Raw genomic sequence first — 16,373 nt, 5'->3', positions numbered from 1 at the left:
TAAAAAGACTTCCTTGAAGTAAATTCTTGTTATTGCGTCAAAGTCATTGAAGTGTTATACTAATACATCTTTTCATTGTTTTCCTGCACTGTCACCATGACCCTTATTTGGTTAATCACAACTAGTTTTTTTTCTCTCTCAGCTTTTTCCTAGTTAATTGTATATTAGTCTCTTGCATACAGTCTGTGTACACATTTAAACATCTCTTTGCCTTACCAGACACAAGTTAACCAACATAATTAAAACACGAACTATTAACTGAAGTCTATCAGTCAAGCAACCTCTTAACACAAAAAAAAAAGGGAAGAATGAGTTTTCCAGCAATTTATCAATTTATAATGGCTGCCTTCCAACATACCTTAAAAATACACTAAACTTGTCCTAAAACACTCTAGAGGCCAATTAAAAGTTTATTTAGATTAAATTTAGCCTTGAGCTCTAAAGCATGTTATATTTCACTTCTCTGGTTCCCAACGATTAAGTTCTTGAAATGCTAGCCTTTCAACAAAGAAGGCCTATCCATATGTCCTGGTGGTCTGAACTCCAGAGACTGTCATCAAGAGTAGCTGAACAAACTAATCACCTCAGGACATTTAATGGACCAAAGTTACTAATCCATATGATGATATTATATGCTACAGTTAATAAAGTAGAAGGAACTCCTCTATAATGAGGAAAAAATATGAAGCTCAAATACAAATGAATTCTTAGGATAACTGTCAGCATGATGCAGCTGATCACTCTTTGGTTACCAGAGTAACATCATTTTGAATTTTCCAGCTATGTTTGCAAAGATTCAAGATCCAAATAGGCATGAAGAACCTCAGAACTAAACATATTATTTCAAAAGCCTGAAGTGTGGGGAATAATTCTAAAGTCCTTATTAAGATGAATAAAATTACCTATGCTAACTGGTGTATGAATAAATGTGAAATGATATAATATACACTACATGTTTTTACATTACCATAGACAACGGCCCTCAGAGAGACCTAAATGTATGCCAACCTTGAAGGCTTGGGTTTATATAACGTAATTATTAATATTTATGAACTACTGAATAGTTCCATAAACTGAACTGCTTTGGTATTCCAAAAACAAACTAAACAAAATAAAACAAAACCCAAAAACAAAATTTAAAAAAGGATTACTTTCAAAAGTTTCACTCTCCCACTGAGATTATACCAAGGAAATGTCAGACTAAAAACAAACTATGCTCTGAAATCAACACATATTTGAAAACAGAGATGATGCAAAAGATTAGGAAAAAAATCCTTTTCCTATCTTAAAATGACAAAATTGTTGTGAGCAGTCCAGCAATGTACAAATAGCATCTTCTTGCACGTAACAATATTCCTGATATTTCAAAACCACCTATTAGATGTGTACCTCCATTTTTAAATTTAAAATTTGTTGCAAGCAATTTTAAGCTAAGCAGGAAATTTTTAAGGACTTTAAACTATTAAAAATTCTCAAATTCACAGTTGTACTTTTTGCATATTAAGCACTTATTCAATTTGGGGCTTTACTCAGTTGTCACTGAAAGTGTGAGTATATACAGCGAGATCATGAATGGACATTGTTTCTCTAACACACGCACATAATTTCAAATATCTAAACATACCCTTTGCAACATGGACTCTGACCAGGCATAGCCATTATGTTCTACTGCCCACTGCAGTATCGTCCCCATAATACACAACATGACATCACACTGCAGAATATTAATTAGGCTTGCAAAGAGAGGACAGAAAGGAGGCAGGACAGGTGGTGGAAGTGCTGAAACAGAAATTGGTTTGTTACATCAATCTGAAACATTCCCATCATCCATTTGATTTAGAACTTTTCTTTTAAAATGATTTCGTAAAATCTAAACCTCAATTCAAAGTAAGTGCTTAACAAACATTATGTGGAACACTTCATCAGATTTAAAACTCCTTAAATGAATTGCAAAAACGCTTTTGCATTACATCATCACTGTAATTAAATGAAGTAAAAGTATTCATTGTGTAAAAAGACTGGAAGATAAAGCCACAGTTAACCATCATTCCCTCCCACCCCAAGCAGACGCTTTCTTTTCACAACTAGTGAAGTGCAAGCATTACTCTCGAAATTGTGAAGAGCAAATCTGTTGAGCAAGGAAGGTTGTCATAAGCATAGCTCCAAGATAGATCTTAATTCATACCCTTGCTTATTCAGATTAGGGGAAATAACTGAAAACTGCTATGTTTTAACTGTTTTCTGGCTAAGCAGGAAGGTGGACTTGGTTTAGCACAGCATCTAACAGTCCACCCACAACTCCTTACTGTCCTCCCTCATAAAACAAATACCTGTATCTTCTCGGTTTTGTCTTTTCAGCTTTCTTTGTGCTTCCTCTGCCTGAAAAAGGAATGTTGCAGTTACACAAAAGCTGTACAAAAAGATAAAAAAAATAACAGTGATTTGTTCTTCAGAGCATAAAAACAGATCTAGACTGCCTTATCACCTATCCATTACCCTCTTTGGCATCCATTATTGGTTTAGACATGCCAAAGGAAACTGTTCCATTCAATAGGTATTAACACATCTATCATTTATGAATTTGTCTAGGCCTCTTTTGAACCTGGCTACACTATCTGCTTCTGTACAGGTGATTCACATTCCACTGATATGAAACTCACTGATTTTAATGAGACTTTACACCATACAGTGTTCTGCCGGCACAGAAATTATTGTAGAACAGTTCTGTCAAAGTTCAAGAAAAGTTGAATTCGGCTACAGATCACCACTCCATACTCTTCCTTTCTCCAAAGAATAATAAAGATTTAAAAGCCAAGCATACCAAAGACAATTTCACTCGTAAGACTTTTGCTCTTTATTAATTACCTTAGATTGCTCTGCCCTAGAAAAGTGATAGAAATATAGGTTGAAATCCTTGGTACACTCCGGTTTCAATTCATACAATCCTCTGCCTGTTAATCCAGGCTTTCTATAAAAATAAATATATATATATATATATAAACAGAATGTTAATTAGGTATATACAGTGATACCAGCAACTTAATACTAATGTGGCACAGCTGAAAAACTACTGCCCAGGAAATGCCCTACGAATTACATGACAAGGTGTTAAGGTCAAGAATAAGGTACATTAGCCAACCTAAGTGAGGAGATGTTTTAATTCCCTTATGCTTTCATTTCCTTTTTTCCCCACTAATTTACATAGTCAATTTTTAAAACTGAGTTACTGAAATAAAATGTAAACTTACTTGAAACAGGCAACTTCTTCAATCACACTTTCCATCCCTGTCTCTCTATTCTCCTGCACGGGTTAAAAAAAAAGAAGAAAGAAATAATATGTTATTCTCTTTCCCCTTCACATAAACCATGAGGTAAATGAAGCAAAATAGATGCAATACCAAGCCAGGTATTGGCTTTTAAAATAATGGTTAAAAAAAACCTAACCCCCACAAAAAAAACCCACTCCTGTACATAGTGTCAAGATGCCTTCAATAATTTTAACAGAAATAACATACCTTAAATGAAGCAATGCCAGCTTTAAACAGTTCACTGTAATTCTTGTTTTACACTAGGATTGCCAAACTGGCCGCCTGTGGGCAGCATGTGGCCCTCAAAGGCTTAACATGCGTCCCTTGGGCTCTCATCCAGCCATTGCTGCCCCTATTGTTCCAGCTGCAGCAGCAGCCAGGGTCTTGGGGTTTTCCCTAACTCCCCCAGCTTCTGCTGCATGTCCCTGCCCCAGGGAGTAAAGCAGTGCACCACAGCAGTATGGTGTGGCCCGCAATACTGGAAGAGTGCCTGTGCAGCACACTACCACAAGGGAGCCCACAGGGAGCCCAAGGTGAGGTAGGGTGCCACATTGCATAGGGGAACAACTGCCTGTGTGGTGCAGTGGCTGGGGAGGAAAGAGGGACGGGGGAAAAAAGCCATACGCCCATGCATGTACAGTGTACAGCCTAGGGGGCTCATGGCTGGTGTCACCCCCTAAGCTGTGAACTGATAGACTTAAAAAGTAAATATTCTGTTTAGTTACTTTACTATGAACATTTGACAGCATCTTCCATACAATCATTTTTTCTCCTGTTCATGTGGACTATTGAAAAAGGAACAAATATGGGAGAAAACTAAAAGAACAGGATATCAAGGTCATACATCACACATTAGCTAAAAGGAGTGCCAAGTGCTTGACTCCTAATTAGGTTTCCTTTAAAAATATTTTACAAAAACATTGCCACACAATTCACATATTCTTCTGGCCTGTTAGATACTATTTAATTATCTCAAGTTCAAAAATGCAATTCATTTTACATTTTGGATTTTGCCCTAGTTTTGTTACTTTCTGTGCTAACAGAAATTGCACCCATTCCTTAAAACTTCTACTGTATTTACTTGATTCCAAGATGAGGTTTCCCCCCACCCATTCATCATGGGGAAAACAAAGCCTTGTCTTAGAATCACATCATGACTAGGAGTTGTGAGAAAGATGTGCAGGGAACCCAGCTGGGGCAAGGACAGCATCAACTGCATGCAGCAGCAGCTCTTCTCCCTGCTCAGATTTTCTCCCTGCTTCCTTCCCCTCCTCCCTCCCCTCCCCTGCTGGCAGTGAGCCAGACAGGCAAGGAGAGGTCTGCCTTCTGCTGCTGCTGCTTTTGGCTGCAGCCTACCCAACCCTGCAGGAAGCAGCTGTGCTGGGAGCCCTGCTCAGGCTCCGCAGATTTCTCCTTCTCTGCCCTGCTTCCTTCCCCCTCCCTTATCCTGTCTCCCTATAGACGCAGAAAGGGAGCAGGGAAAGAGAAATCTGCTGGATGCTAAGCCAGGCTCCCAGCACAGCTGCCTCCTACAGTATGGGGCAGGAGCAGCTCTGGGAATCATCAGGATCCATGCCTGGATCAGCAGGGAAAGCAGCAGGAGGAGGTAAATGGTGGGGTGGTAGCGATCAAGAGGGTAAGGGGTGAGAGGCAGGATGCCTGCTCCCCCACCTGCCCCTGCTTTCCCTACCTCTTACCCTTGCTTTCCCCACTATCCCTACTGCTTACCCTCACCTTTACTTTCCTCTGACCAGCCCCCTGCTTCTGCTTTTCCCATTGCCTGCTCCTCTGCTGCTGTTTTCCTGCCACAGCAGTGGTGGGGAGGGGCAAATTCAAGACAACTCCCCAATCATAAGATTCTAGACAAGGAAAATTATAACAAATTCATAATTTTCCATGTCTGGAATCTAATTATTGGGGGTCATCTTAAATTTGAATTCGTCTTAGAATTGAGTAAATATGTTAATATCTTTGGTCAATAGTTACTATCAATTATTTAGTATCAATAATACTTTTTCATACTATTCTTCAAGAACTTTCCACTTCAGTATTTTTAAAGCCATATTTTAAAAACATTGGCAAAGTTCTATCTCCATCATATACAAGTGTTTATCAGAAATTCACAAAAAATATGATTCTTCTGGTCCAACCAAGTGCAAGATACAATTCACAGTCTTGTACTTCAACATAATTCAGCATACACTCAATTACCTAGAGACCCTATGAGTATAATCTATATGCCTTAAGTTAACTGAGATATTTTATTGCAGATCAGCTCTTGCAACAAGCTTTTAACCCTACAGATACGGTTTCCTGACACTAGATTTTGAAAGTACAATGACCAAAAGATGGTGGATAAGAAAGAAGCAGACAACTGAGAAATTCGTGATGGTCATCTTCAACCTCTTCTATGTACCTCATGTCACTCTTCTTCAGGACTGCCCTTCCCTTCTACATAAAGGATGTCCTGCTAGCTACTGAAAAACTTCTATCTGGATTTTCTCTAAACCCTACCTTATACAAGGTTATGCTGCCAATTTAAGTGACACAAACCTATATCAAAAGATTTGAAAACTCAGATAGGTGGGGGTGCTCTGTTCATCTTCTTTCAAGCTACTTACATCTTCACGTAATGCCTTTACTAATTCACTGTGGGCCATGGGCCTGATGCTCAGTTGATGGATAATTTCTCGCTTGATTTCATCTGTGGGACTTACTTGTCCTATTCCAGGACTAAATCTTTCCCCTGGAAAGGTAACAACAAAATTACATAATTACTGAAGAACCTTTACCTGTATTGGTACTATTCAAAAAGGGAAAAAAAAGGTTACTAGGTATAGCAGACAAACTGAGTTATGCTCAGGCTTGTAGCATAACTTTAGGCCTTCCCAGAACTAAGCAATTACATTGTACAGAGTATCTTATAAGGCACTGGGAAAAGTGAGTGCTGTGAATGGCATAGTGGGCTGACCAGGTACAGTAGTTCCCTAGAAGGAAAGGAAACCAAAAACAGAATAGGATTGGAGTACCTTATCTAAAAAGATGAGGTAACAAACTTAAGGATTGGACAATTTGAGATAAGAACATTACAAAAGTAGTGGACAAACAAAGAGACAGAGTGTGTTTTGTTTTGCCACCCTGGAGAGACAGGAGCAACCTTGGAATTCTTGTTTGAACAATGAGGAATCCAGAAACTAACATCCCACGCACCCAACAGAGGATTTGAGGCTGGTACCACCAAAGGTTGCTGTTATAACGCCTGAAGGAAACCTCTTGTCAGGTTGTATTGCAAGGAACAATACTTGTAATAAGTCTAGGGGTTACTAATAAAATTAACCTGATATCAAATCGGATGAGAGGCAGTGTTAATCCTTGGGGGTCTCTGGTAAAAGGAATCCTGGGGCAACACGAGGGACCAGTAAGCTAGTGAGTTCAAGGAGACACAAATGAACAAGATAGCATTCCCTTCCTCCTAGAAAGGCAGGCTTTGGTACAAGAAATAGGGAATGGCACCATGAGCGGGTTGCTCACATGCTGATTTGAAATGTTAATACAAGGCCACCAAACTGATCCAAAGTGAAGTGAAATGATTAAATATATTTTAACTTACCAACAATCATTATAATTAAGCATAGCATTTCTTCTATAAGAGTATTATTTTGCTGAACCACATCCTGATTGAAAAACAGAATAAGAATTACATTCATTTTTTCAGTTCCGAATAAGTAAAAAATGTTACATCAGTTTTTAGAAAATTTTTTCAACACTTTCAAACTGCAACTTAAGGGGCGTGCAAGCATTCATTTCTAGCAGTGAAAAATTTTCAGCGCTAGAAAGTATTCTGAGAGAAGAAGCATACATCCCCTCTACCCTGCTCCTTCTGCCTTCCCAAGACTGGGGTGATGGCTGTCTGGAGAAGGCGGGGACAGCAGCAGCTGCTCCGGTCCTCCTGTTCCTGGCGTACTGGAGAAGCAGGGCAAAGGCTCCACCAGTGCCTGGTGTTAGAAGCAGGCAGGTAGCTTGCAGCACTGCTTGGCTCCTGGGCATCAGGAGCCGAGCAGATGGAACAGCATACCACTTCTCATGCCAGAATCCTGGTGTGTAAGGACCCAGCAACAAGGCCAAATGCTTGTCCCCTAGGGCCCCTCCTATTCTGGAGGGGAGGAGGGGAAGCTGTCCTCCAAGCCAGGGTGACCCCAGAAAGCAAGGGAGGAGTTAAGCCATGGGAAGAGTACAAACAGTTTTCCTCCTGGAAGAAATTCTCCCAAGACTATCTTCTATTGAATTTGAGTTAACTATTCCCCCCTCCCCCCGAACTGCAATTTTTTCATCCGAGAGAAACAACATGAACGTTTGTGCAGTTTCTATTGAAAGAATGGCCATTCTCCCAGTACAACATAACACTTCATGTGGCCTCAATTCTATTGCCAATTCTTGCCATTAAGATTAATACTAATTATGAGCTGTAATCTTTTTTCACACTCCTATCAAAAGACAAATAAACCTTTATTAATTTGCTATGTTACTTTAAAATTTCAATTTATTTTATAAAATGCACACTTCACAAGAAAACTACCAACCTGGCAAATTTAAAATGACAGGGAATACCTGCCAGCCAAAAAAATTTATCTACAGGTATGCTGATGCAATTGGCCCAATTTCCATGTGCAAATACCCAGAGATCAAGCTCTCTGTGTGTTTCTATACTAAGAGGCAAACTTTTAGGGCAATGGAATGGCAGAACACACAAGATCTCCATATACAGATGAAAAAAATCTCAAGTTAATTGATAGAAAAACATCAAAAATGTAATCATTATTCTGCAGGATATTTTTTGGAGATCTTGCGGGGGAAAAAGTTAGGACAGATAAAAGCAGATCTACACTGTATGAAATTCTTAATTAATGTGTTATAACAGATTATTTGTAAAGCTCAGCACCAGCAAAACAGCCTCTCCTATTTCCTTACTGTGCTTTTGTTAACACATAGAATATGTTACATTATTTGAATTCAAATTACTATATTTCCGCCAGAGGAGTGAAATCACTTCAGAATTCAAGAGTCACTCCTCACCAAAAGTTCAGCCTGTCTTTGTAGAACATCAGAACTTAATGGGCTAAAATGTGAGACCAGGATACTATAATAATTTAAGTCTCTGTTTAACTCAAGTGGTACCATTTTGTTCCAATACAGGGTGTTTATAAAGTCCTTGTGCAACTTTAAACTTTAATAACTTTGGATGTACACATGATAGGAACAAACTGTAAATGGCAATTGAAAGCATAATTTATTAAGTTCTAACACAATACAGCTCAAATTTCTAGACCTCAGCGTAACTGCCATCTTTCATGATACATCATTCAATCCAATTTTCCAACTCATAGAAAACATTTTCCAGTTGCTGCTGAGTAATTTCATTAATTCCATTTGTAATACTTACCCTAAGCATAGCTTACACTATGCTAAAACAAACTTAAAGAATTATGCTTTCAATGGCTGTTTAGTTTGCTTTTATCATGTGTATATCCAAAATTATCAAAGTTTAAAGTTGCACAAGGGCTTTATAAACATGCTGTACTGTATGTGACAAATTCTCTAATAATTGGCCTAGGAAACAAAATGGTGCCTTTTCATACCCTTCTTGGTATTTTTAAAATAAAAAGTAGAGAAGTGAATACTAAAATGAAGTCTAAGTAGTTTTTAAAAAATGGGTTTTTTTCATTCAGAGGTAACAGAAACATATAAAGTACCTTATTAGTATTCTCTGTGCTAAATCTTTTGCCATAGTCTGGAGTGCTAAATATCTGATAAAGTTCAAAACGACTCAGCATTATCATTAGGAAATGGTTTGGATCCATCATGGATACACCAGTCTATTAAAAAAAAAAGGAAGAAAGAGACTAAGCAAAAAAAAGGTATTAAAATATTATTACATATGTAAAAATGGAATGGGTGCATTTGTGGGATGTAACTTTGGATTACACAAATACTGCATATACAATGCATATAGACACTGTATTTTTCTTATGGACTTTATTTTTCCTACATAGATTTAATTACTAAAATTACTCACATAGACCCCAATCATCCAAGTGAGTCTGCAGAGATATACAGGTTTGCTTAAGTAGAAACCCTTGCAAGATCAGAGCATATTTTAAATACATTAGCAACACTTTAAATGCCACGCCTTTCAAAAATACATGACCAAAAAAAAAATTCACAAGTGCTTTTAGTTTCTGGTCATCATCCCAACTTATGAAATTAAATACTGTTAATAACTAAGGATACTTATACATTATATTTCTACTTATTTAAAACCAAACTCAAAAATGCGCTCTCTTCCAGAAAACTTAGTAAATGTAAAGACTTTCCAAGCTTTCCCATAAGGAAACAGGGTGAGAGATAGGAATACTGATTTTAAAAATGTAACACTCATTTCTTTCACACACCTTCAATTTGTGAAAAACTAAGCTCTATGATCTGGAAATGACCGATATAGACCTATATTTAATAAATAAGCTGTGGTCAAGTGGTTGTGTTAAGGATCCGGAGACAACCAGCCCGATCCTAAGGAAAAGGTCTGTTCTCTCCTAATGTCCATTGAAAAGAACAGGAGATAACTGGAAACTAACACACCCTAACTTTATATCTTCACATCTCACTTAGAGCTGTACACTTACCAGGGTTCAGTTTCCTTCCCCACACCTGCCCTTCTTTGTGTTACAGGAAAGTGGGAAGACACTATACACCACATCTGGACAGCAGAATAGGTTTTCCCCACTCTGTCCTCTATTCTACTGCCAGTGGGCAAAGGGGATGGTAACAGGTGTGGATGACTAGCTCCAACCTAGTGGACGTCATAGAATTTTTTTTTAAAGGTTCTGCCGTAATGATTAGCCATTCTGCAAACCTTACTTCAGCTTTCAATTTGTCCCACCCTTCAACTGGTTCTAGATCTACTTTCCTGTTTGGGGTTGAGCAATCATCAGTTTGGGAGTCTTCAGTTTGGGACAAAAATCAGCAAAAGGCTTCACCTTCCATCCAGTATTTTGGAGGCCTTTTTGGAAGCAGAAGCACTGAAATATAATTACTGAAGTTTCCACTGTAATCAATGGCTTATAAGGATCAATTTGTGGTCCACTTGAGTCCATGGCCAGTGCTGAGCACAGCACTGCATAGTGAGGGGTATGCCACCAGTCTTGGGCAGCATTTGGTTTCCTTTATCTCACTGGTCTGTAAGGGGGGGGGTGTGTGTGTGTGTGTGTGTGTGTGTGTGTGTGTGTGTGTGTGTGTGTGTGTGTGTGTGTGTGTGTTGGGGGGGTAGAATGAAACTTTGGCTTCTAATCAAGACCCCGGCAAAGACCTGAATAGATGGGACACAATACCTTCACACCCACCCTCAGGTTTGCAGTACCCTGGGAACTTTGGTCCCAGTAGAGGTCCACAACCCTGAAATAAATCTGCTGAGTAGTTTGAGATGGTTATCCAAGTTGAGTAATGTTGTAAAATAAAAATTGTATTTTAGATACTTCATGGCCTATATCTTCAATTTGATAACTGCACCAATTATGCTTTTCATAGTTGCAACTAACACCAAAGACAGTATTCCCCTCTATATAATTTGTTCCTCCCTTGTAAAGGCACTTAAAACCAAAGAATGAAGGATTGTAAAAAAGTAAATATGTTTAGAAAATTCAGGTCATATGAAGATTTCAATGCTATACAGTAGATTTTTTTAAATTAAAACTACATCAATAGGTATATAGTGAAAATGTCTATCACAAAAACAAACAAACACACTTAATACATTTACCTGAAGCATTACTATGTCTTTGTCAAACATTTCTCTCCTGCATTTCACATTATGATAGTAATAGATCTGAAAAATATGATATTTTATTATTTAACCAGTTTCCTGGTCTGAACCTGTTTTCAATTCAATGAAGAATTTATCTCAATTTTTCAGTGAGAAAGAATTAAAGGATAAATTAGCAAACTGATAAAAGGCATGCCTGAACAAATATGAACACATATTAGGTACTTTCATTTGCAAGCAACATTTCTGATATACTGATGAGTTACTCCACTGCCTCTATAGCAGTGATTCTTAACCTCTTTAGACTCAAGGCATTCCTCAAAAAAGGCCAGCTCTTGGCTTTCATTCATTTTTCAACTACAAGAAAATAGAACAATTCTTCTGTTGCATAAAACTTAAAAAAACCACAAGAGATCAGAACGTTTTCGACACTATGGATTCCTATTTGAAATCTGAGTTGATCGTGTTTAGCATGTAGGTAGTCATACACTGGTTGAGAATGATTACTCTATAGGTTTAGGTTGCTTGATAAATCTCCATTAGGGAAGATTCTCACGAACTTTTCTTGAATAGCTCCCACTCTTCCAATTGCTTTCCTTTGACATTCTATGGGGAGAACATCTTGGGACCAATCTAGTGTCTTTCTTCCATGACATTCTATTCAGCTAGCTACCATATGTATTTTTGCCATTTCCTTTTTGCTATGAGTGCCGTCAGCATGACAAAGAAATTGAACATTTTAATTTAAGACTGAGAACATGGTTCTAGCAAAGCAGAATCATCAAAAGCACCATACTGTACTGGAAATCCTGTGAAAGATTGGCCATCCAGGAGAGAAAAATAGTCAATACTGCCTACAGCATACAACTCCAGTGGGCCACTCCTATGCACAGAGGCCCTGCCAACAGAATCACAGAATCACTCCTGACCCGCTGCCCCCCATCCTGAAGCCCCAGCCCCCTCAGTGTGTGCGGCAGGGAGTGGGTGTATAGGGGCCCCAAGCACCCCCTCGAGGCTGGAACTCTGTTTTCCATGTTTTTCTTCTTTAAAGGAGAATCCAATTTAAAAGTTCTTCTGCAACCCTTACATATATTATTGCAACCCACTTTTGGATCATGACCCACAGATTGAGAAGTGCTGGTTCTAGTCCAACCCCCTGCTCAAAGCAGGACCAGCCCCAAATAGAACATCCCAGCCAAGGCTTTGTCTAGCCAGGTCTTAAAAACCTCCAAGGATGGAGAGTCTACAAACTCCCTGAGTAACCTGTTCCGGTGTTTTACTACCCTCCAGTGAGAAAATTTTTCCTAATATATAAGCTAAACTTCCCTCGTTGCAATTTAAGACCATTGCTCCTTAACAGTCTAGCTCCATCCTTTTTGGAAGTATCCTTCTGGTAGATCAAGGCTGCTATTAAATCCACCCACCAAGTCTTCTCTTCTCCAGACTAATTAAGCCCAGTTCCCTCAGCCTCTCCTCAGAAGTCATGTCCCCCAGCCTCCTCACCATTTCCATTGCCCATCACTGGACTCTCCAATTTGTCCACATCCTTTCTATAGTGGGGGGCCCAAAGCTGGACACAGTATTTCAAATGTGGCCTCATCAGTGTAAAATAGAGGGAAATAATTACTTCCCTCGATCTGCTGGCAATATTCCTACTAATGCAGCCCCGTATGCTGTTAGCCTTCTTGGCAACAAGGGCACACTGCTGACCCATATTCAGCTTCTTGTCCACTGGAACCCCACAAGCTCCTTTTCAGCAGAGCTGCTGCTTAGCCAGTTGGTCCCAAGTCTGTAGTGGCGAATGGGATTCTTCTGTCCTAAGTGCAGGACTTTGCACTTGTCCTTATTGAAACTCATGAAATTTCTTTTGGTCCAATCCTCCAATTTGTTGAGGTCTCTCTGAAACCTAGCCCTACCCTCCAGTATATTTACTACTCCCCACAGCTTGGTGTCATCTCTAAACTTGCTGAGGGTGCACTCTATTCCATCTTCCAGGTCACTGATGAAAACATTGAACAAAACTGACCCCAGGACCAACCACTGGGGCACTCCATTTGACAATGGCTACCAACTAGACACTGAGCCATTGACTACTACCCTCTGAGCCTGATGATCTAGCTAGTTTTCTATCCACCTTACAGTCCATTCATCCAACCTGTACTTCCTTAGCTTGCTCACAAGAATGTTGTGGAAGACTATCAAAAGCCTTGCTGAAGTCAAGGTATATCACATCCACTGATCTTACTGCATCCACAGAGCCAGTCATCTCATCATAGAAGGCAATCAGGTTGGTCAGGCATGACTTGTCCCCGGTGAATCCAGGCTGACTGTTCCTAATCACCTTCATATCCTCCAAGTGCTTACAAATGGATTTCTTGACCTGCACCATGATTTTTCCAGGGAATGAGGTGAGGCTGACCAGTCTGTAGTTTCCCAAATTCACCTTCTTCCCTTTCTTAAAAGATGGGTACTATATTTGCCCTTTTCCAATCATCCAGGACTTCTCCCAATTGCCATGAGTTTTCAAAGATGATGGCCAGTGGCTCTGCAGTGACATCAGCCAACTCCCTCAGCACCCTCAGGTGCATCCCATCCGGCTCTGTGGACTTTTACACATCCAGTTTTTCAAAGTAGTCCCTAACCTGCTCTTTTGCCACTTCTGGATGTTCACCTTCTCCCCAAACTATGCTGCCCAGTGCAGTAGTCTAGGAGCCCACCTTGCCTGTGAAGAATGAGGTGAAAGAGATATTGAGTACTTCACCCTTTTCTACATCCTCTGTCACTAGGCTGCCTCCCCCATTTAGCAAAGGACCTAAATTTTCCCTGATCCTCCTCTTGTTGCTGACATTTATAGAAACCCTTCTTGTTACCCTTTATGTCCCTTGCTAGCTGCTACTCCAGTTGTGCTTTGGTGTTCCTGATTTCATCGTTGCATGCCCAAGCAATACTCTTATATTCCCCACTACTGGTTTGTCCAAGTTTCCACTTATAAGTGTCCTTTTTGTGTTTTAGCTTACTGAAGAGTTTCCTGCTAAACCAAGCTGGTCTTCTGCCATACTTGCTAATCTTCCCATACATCTGAATGATTTGTTCCTGCACCCTCAGTTATTGTCTTTAAAATTCAACCACCTCTCCTGGACTCCTTTCCCCCTCAGACTAGCTTCCCAGGGAACCCTGCTGATGAGTTCCCCGAGTGAGCTGAAACTTTCTGAAGTTCAGAGTCCATACTCTGCTGCTTTCCTTCCTTCTTTTCCTCAGGATCCTGAACTCAATCATCTCGTGGTCACTTTTCCCCAAGCTGCCATCCCCTACCCACTACCCACCAATTTTTCCCTGTTTGTGAGCAGCAGGTCAAAAAGAGCATGCCCCCTAGTTGGCCTCTCCAGTACTTGCACTGGGAAGCTGTCCCCAACACTCTCCAAAAACTTCCTGGATTGCCTATATGCACTGCTTTATTGCTCTCTGAGAAGATGTCAAGGTGACTGAAGACCCCCACGAGAACAAGGACTTATGATCGGGAAACTTCTGCAAGCTGTTTGAAGAAAGCCTCATCTACCATTTCCTTCTGGTCTGGTGGTCTATAACAGACACCCATATCATGACATCACCCGTGTTGCTCTCCCTTCTGATCCTAACCCAGAGACTTTCAACAGGCCTGTCCCCAGTTTCATACTGGAGCTCTAAGCAATCATACAATTCTCTTACATAACAAGGAACTCCTCCTCCTCTTCTTCTCCCCTGCCTGTCCTTCCTAAACAATTTGTACCCATCTATGACACTGCTCTAGTCATGCAAGTTATCCCACCAAGTCTCTGTTATTCCAATCACGTCATAGTTCCATGACTGTGAAAGGACTTCCAATTCTTTCTGCTTGTTTCTAAGGCTCGATGCATTCATGTACAGACAGAAGCAGTCTTTCATCTCCAAGCAGAGAAAGGTAAGGGAGATAGCAAGTTTAGCCACACAGTCCCCAAAACACAAAGCCACACACAGACTCCCTTTTATATTTCCAAAAAAACCCTTCTCTTGCAGCCAGCTAATGTAATTATTTCTCTAGTTCAGCGATTCTCAACCAGGATGTCACAGCACCCTGGCATGCCCTGAAAATACTGCAGGGGTGCTCCAGAGTACCGTGCAATCTTACCACTGTTAGGTGTAAAACGCGAGTAACAAGATAAACTCAGAAATTTCAAGTAGAAATCCATCATGTTAAAAGCATTTTGACCTGTCATGATCTTTCTGAGTTCTTTGCAGCAGCAGAATTGCTCTATTGCTTTCAATAACCAAAAATTAAGTGAAAACTAAGAGCTGACATTTTCAAAGCATGCCCTGAATCTGCTGAGAAATGCACTGAATCCTAAAAGGTTGAGAAACACTGCTCTAGCTCAACCTACACTGAAATGCTTAAAGTTGAGACTGCATACTCAACCAATAAAAGATAATGAGATCATTACAGTACACAACTGGGCCTGGTTTTCTCTTTTTTCCCCTCTTGAAAAAAACTACATACAATCCCACGCCCCTCATGTTATAACAATATTCATTAAGTTACAAAATCATGCTTGTGAAAGTTTGGAAGCATTAGATTTACGTTGCTTCCTTGTGCATCTGCACAAGACAGGTCTTTAATTACATGTCAGAGCCCCTATCTCATTCAGTGCACAGGGAAAATAATGCTTAGAGAACAAGTTAGAGTTGTGTAGTAAATATAGCTATTTTTAGGACTGCTGCCTCATTTGTTGTGAAAACTGTTAAGACAGACAGGGCCCCGAGGGCCCTATTTGAGACACCTGAAGCTTCAGTTGCAAAAAAAAAAAAAAAATTAAAAAAAATGCAGCACTCACACTTGCAAATGAAGTTAGTAGGAGAAGAAAGAACTCAAAAATTGCTAAATTCTAATCCTAGTTCTGCTACTTAGTTACTGGGTGACCTCCAGCAAGTTTGCCTCTGTATTCTAATCTGTAATATGGAGACAATATGCAACGGACCGTAAAGATATGGAAATATTAATTTAAGGAGACACTTTGGGCAAGGTTCTACAACAAAAGGCAGTGCCACAAAGAGAAACGCTATACACACTAGCTTTGGTAGTGGAAGCAAACCAGCTGTGTTCATGGATTTTGAAAAGGAGGGTGCAGATGGTATGGCACAACACATATAACGCAACACATTTTTCTGCACCTAAAAAGAAACTAGAAGCTTTGTTAATATGATAGGGGGCAAAAACAAATATAGCTTTTAGAATGTGC

At 39.8% G+C, this 16,373-nt stretch overlaps 1 protein-coding gene across 3 annotated transcripts in view; it reads right to left on the bottom strand.

Annotated features, from left to right (window-relative positions):
* The window catches only part of UBR2 (ubiquitin protein ligase E3 component n-recognin 2), a 105,797-nt gene that overhangs the window by 39,157 nt on the left and 50,267 nt on the right, over positions 1–16,373 (bottom strand). For all 3 annotated transcript variants that reach the window (XM_006266031.4, XM_014598085.3, XM_019483230.2), the window contains exons 18-25: positions 11,122–11,187; positions 9,059–9,181; positions 6,919–6,982; positions 5,930–6,054; positions 3,249–3,301; positions 2,866–2,968; positions 2,331–2,379; positions 1,625–1,779 (exon numbers count right to left, since the gene is read on the bottom strand). In XM_006266031.4, coding sequence (XP_006266093.1) covers positions 1,625–1,779; positions 2,331–2,379; positions 2,866–2,968; positions 3,249–3,301; positions 5,930–6,054; positions 6,919–6,982; positions 9,059–9,181; positions 11,122–11,187 — 738 coding nt within the window. The remainder of the gene's footprint in view (positions 1–1,624; positions 1,780–2,330; positions 2,380–2,865; positions 2,969–3,248; positions 3,302–5,929; positions 6,055–6,918; positions 6,983–9,058; positions 9,182–11,121; positions 11,188–16,373) is intronic.

The sequence above is a fragment of the Alligator mississippiensis genome, chromosome 1 (assembly GCF_030867095.1).
Source record: "Alligator mississippiensis isolate rAllMis1 chromosome 1, rAllMis1, whole genome shotgun sequence".
NCBI lineage: Eukaryota > Metazoa > Chordata > Crocodylia > Alligatoridae > Alligator > Alligator mississippiensis.
This window is presented reverse-complemented; position numbering and strand designations above follow the sequence as displayed.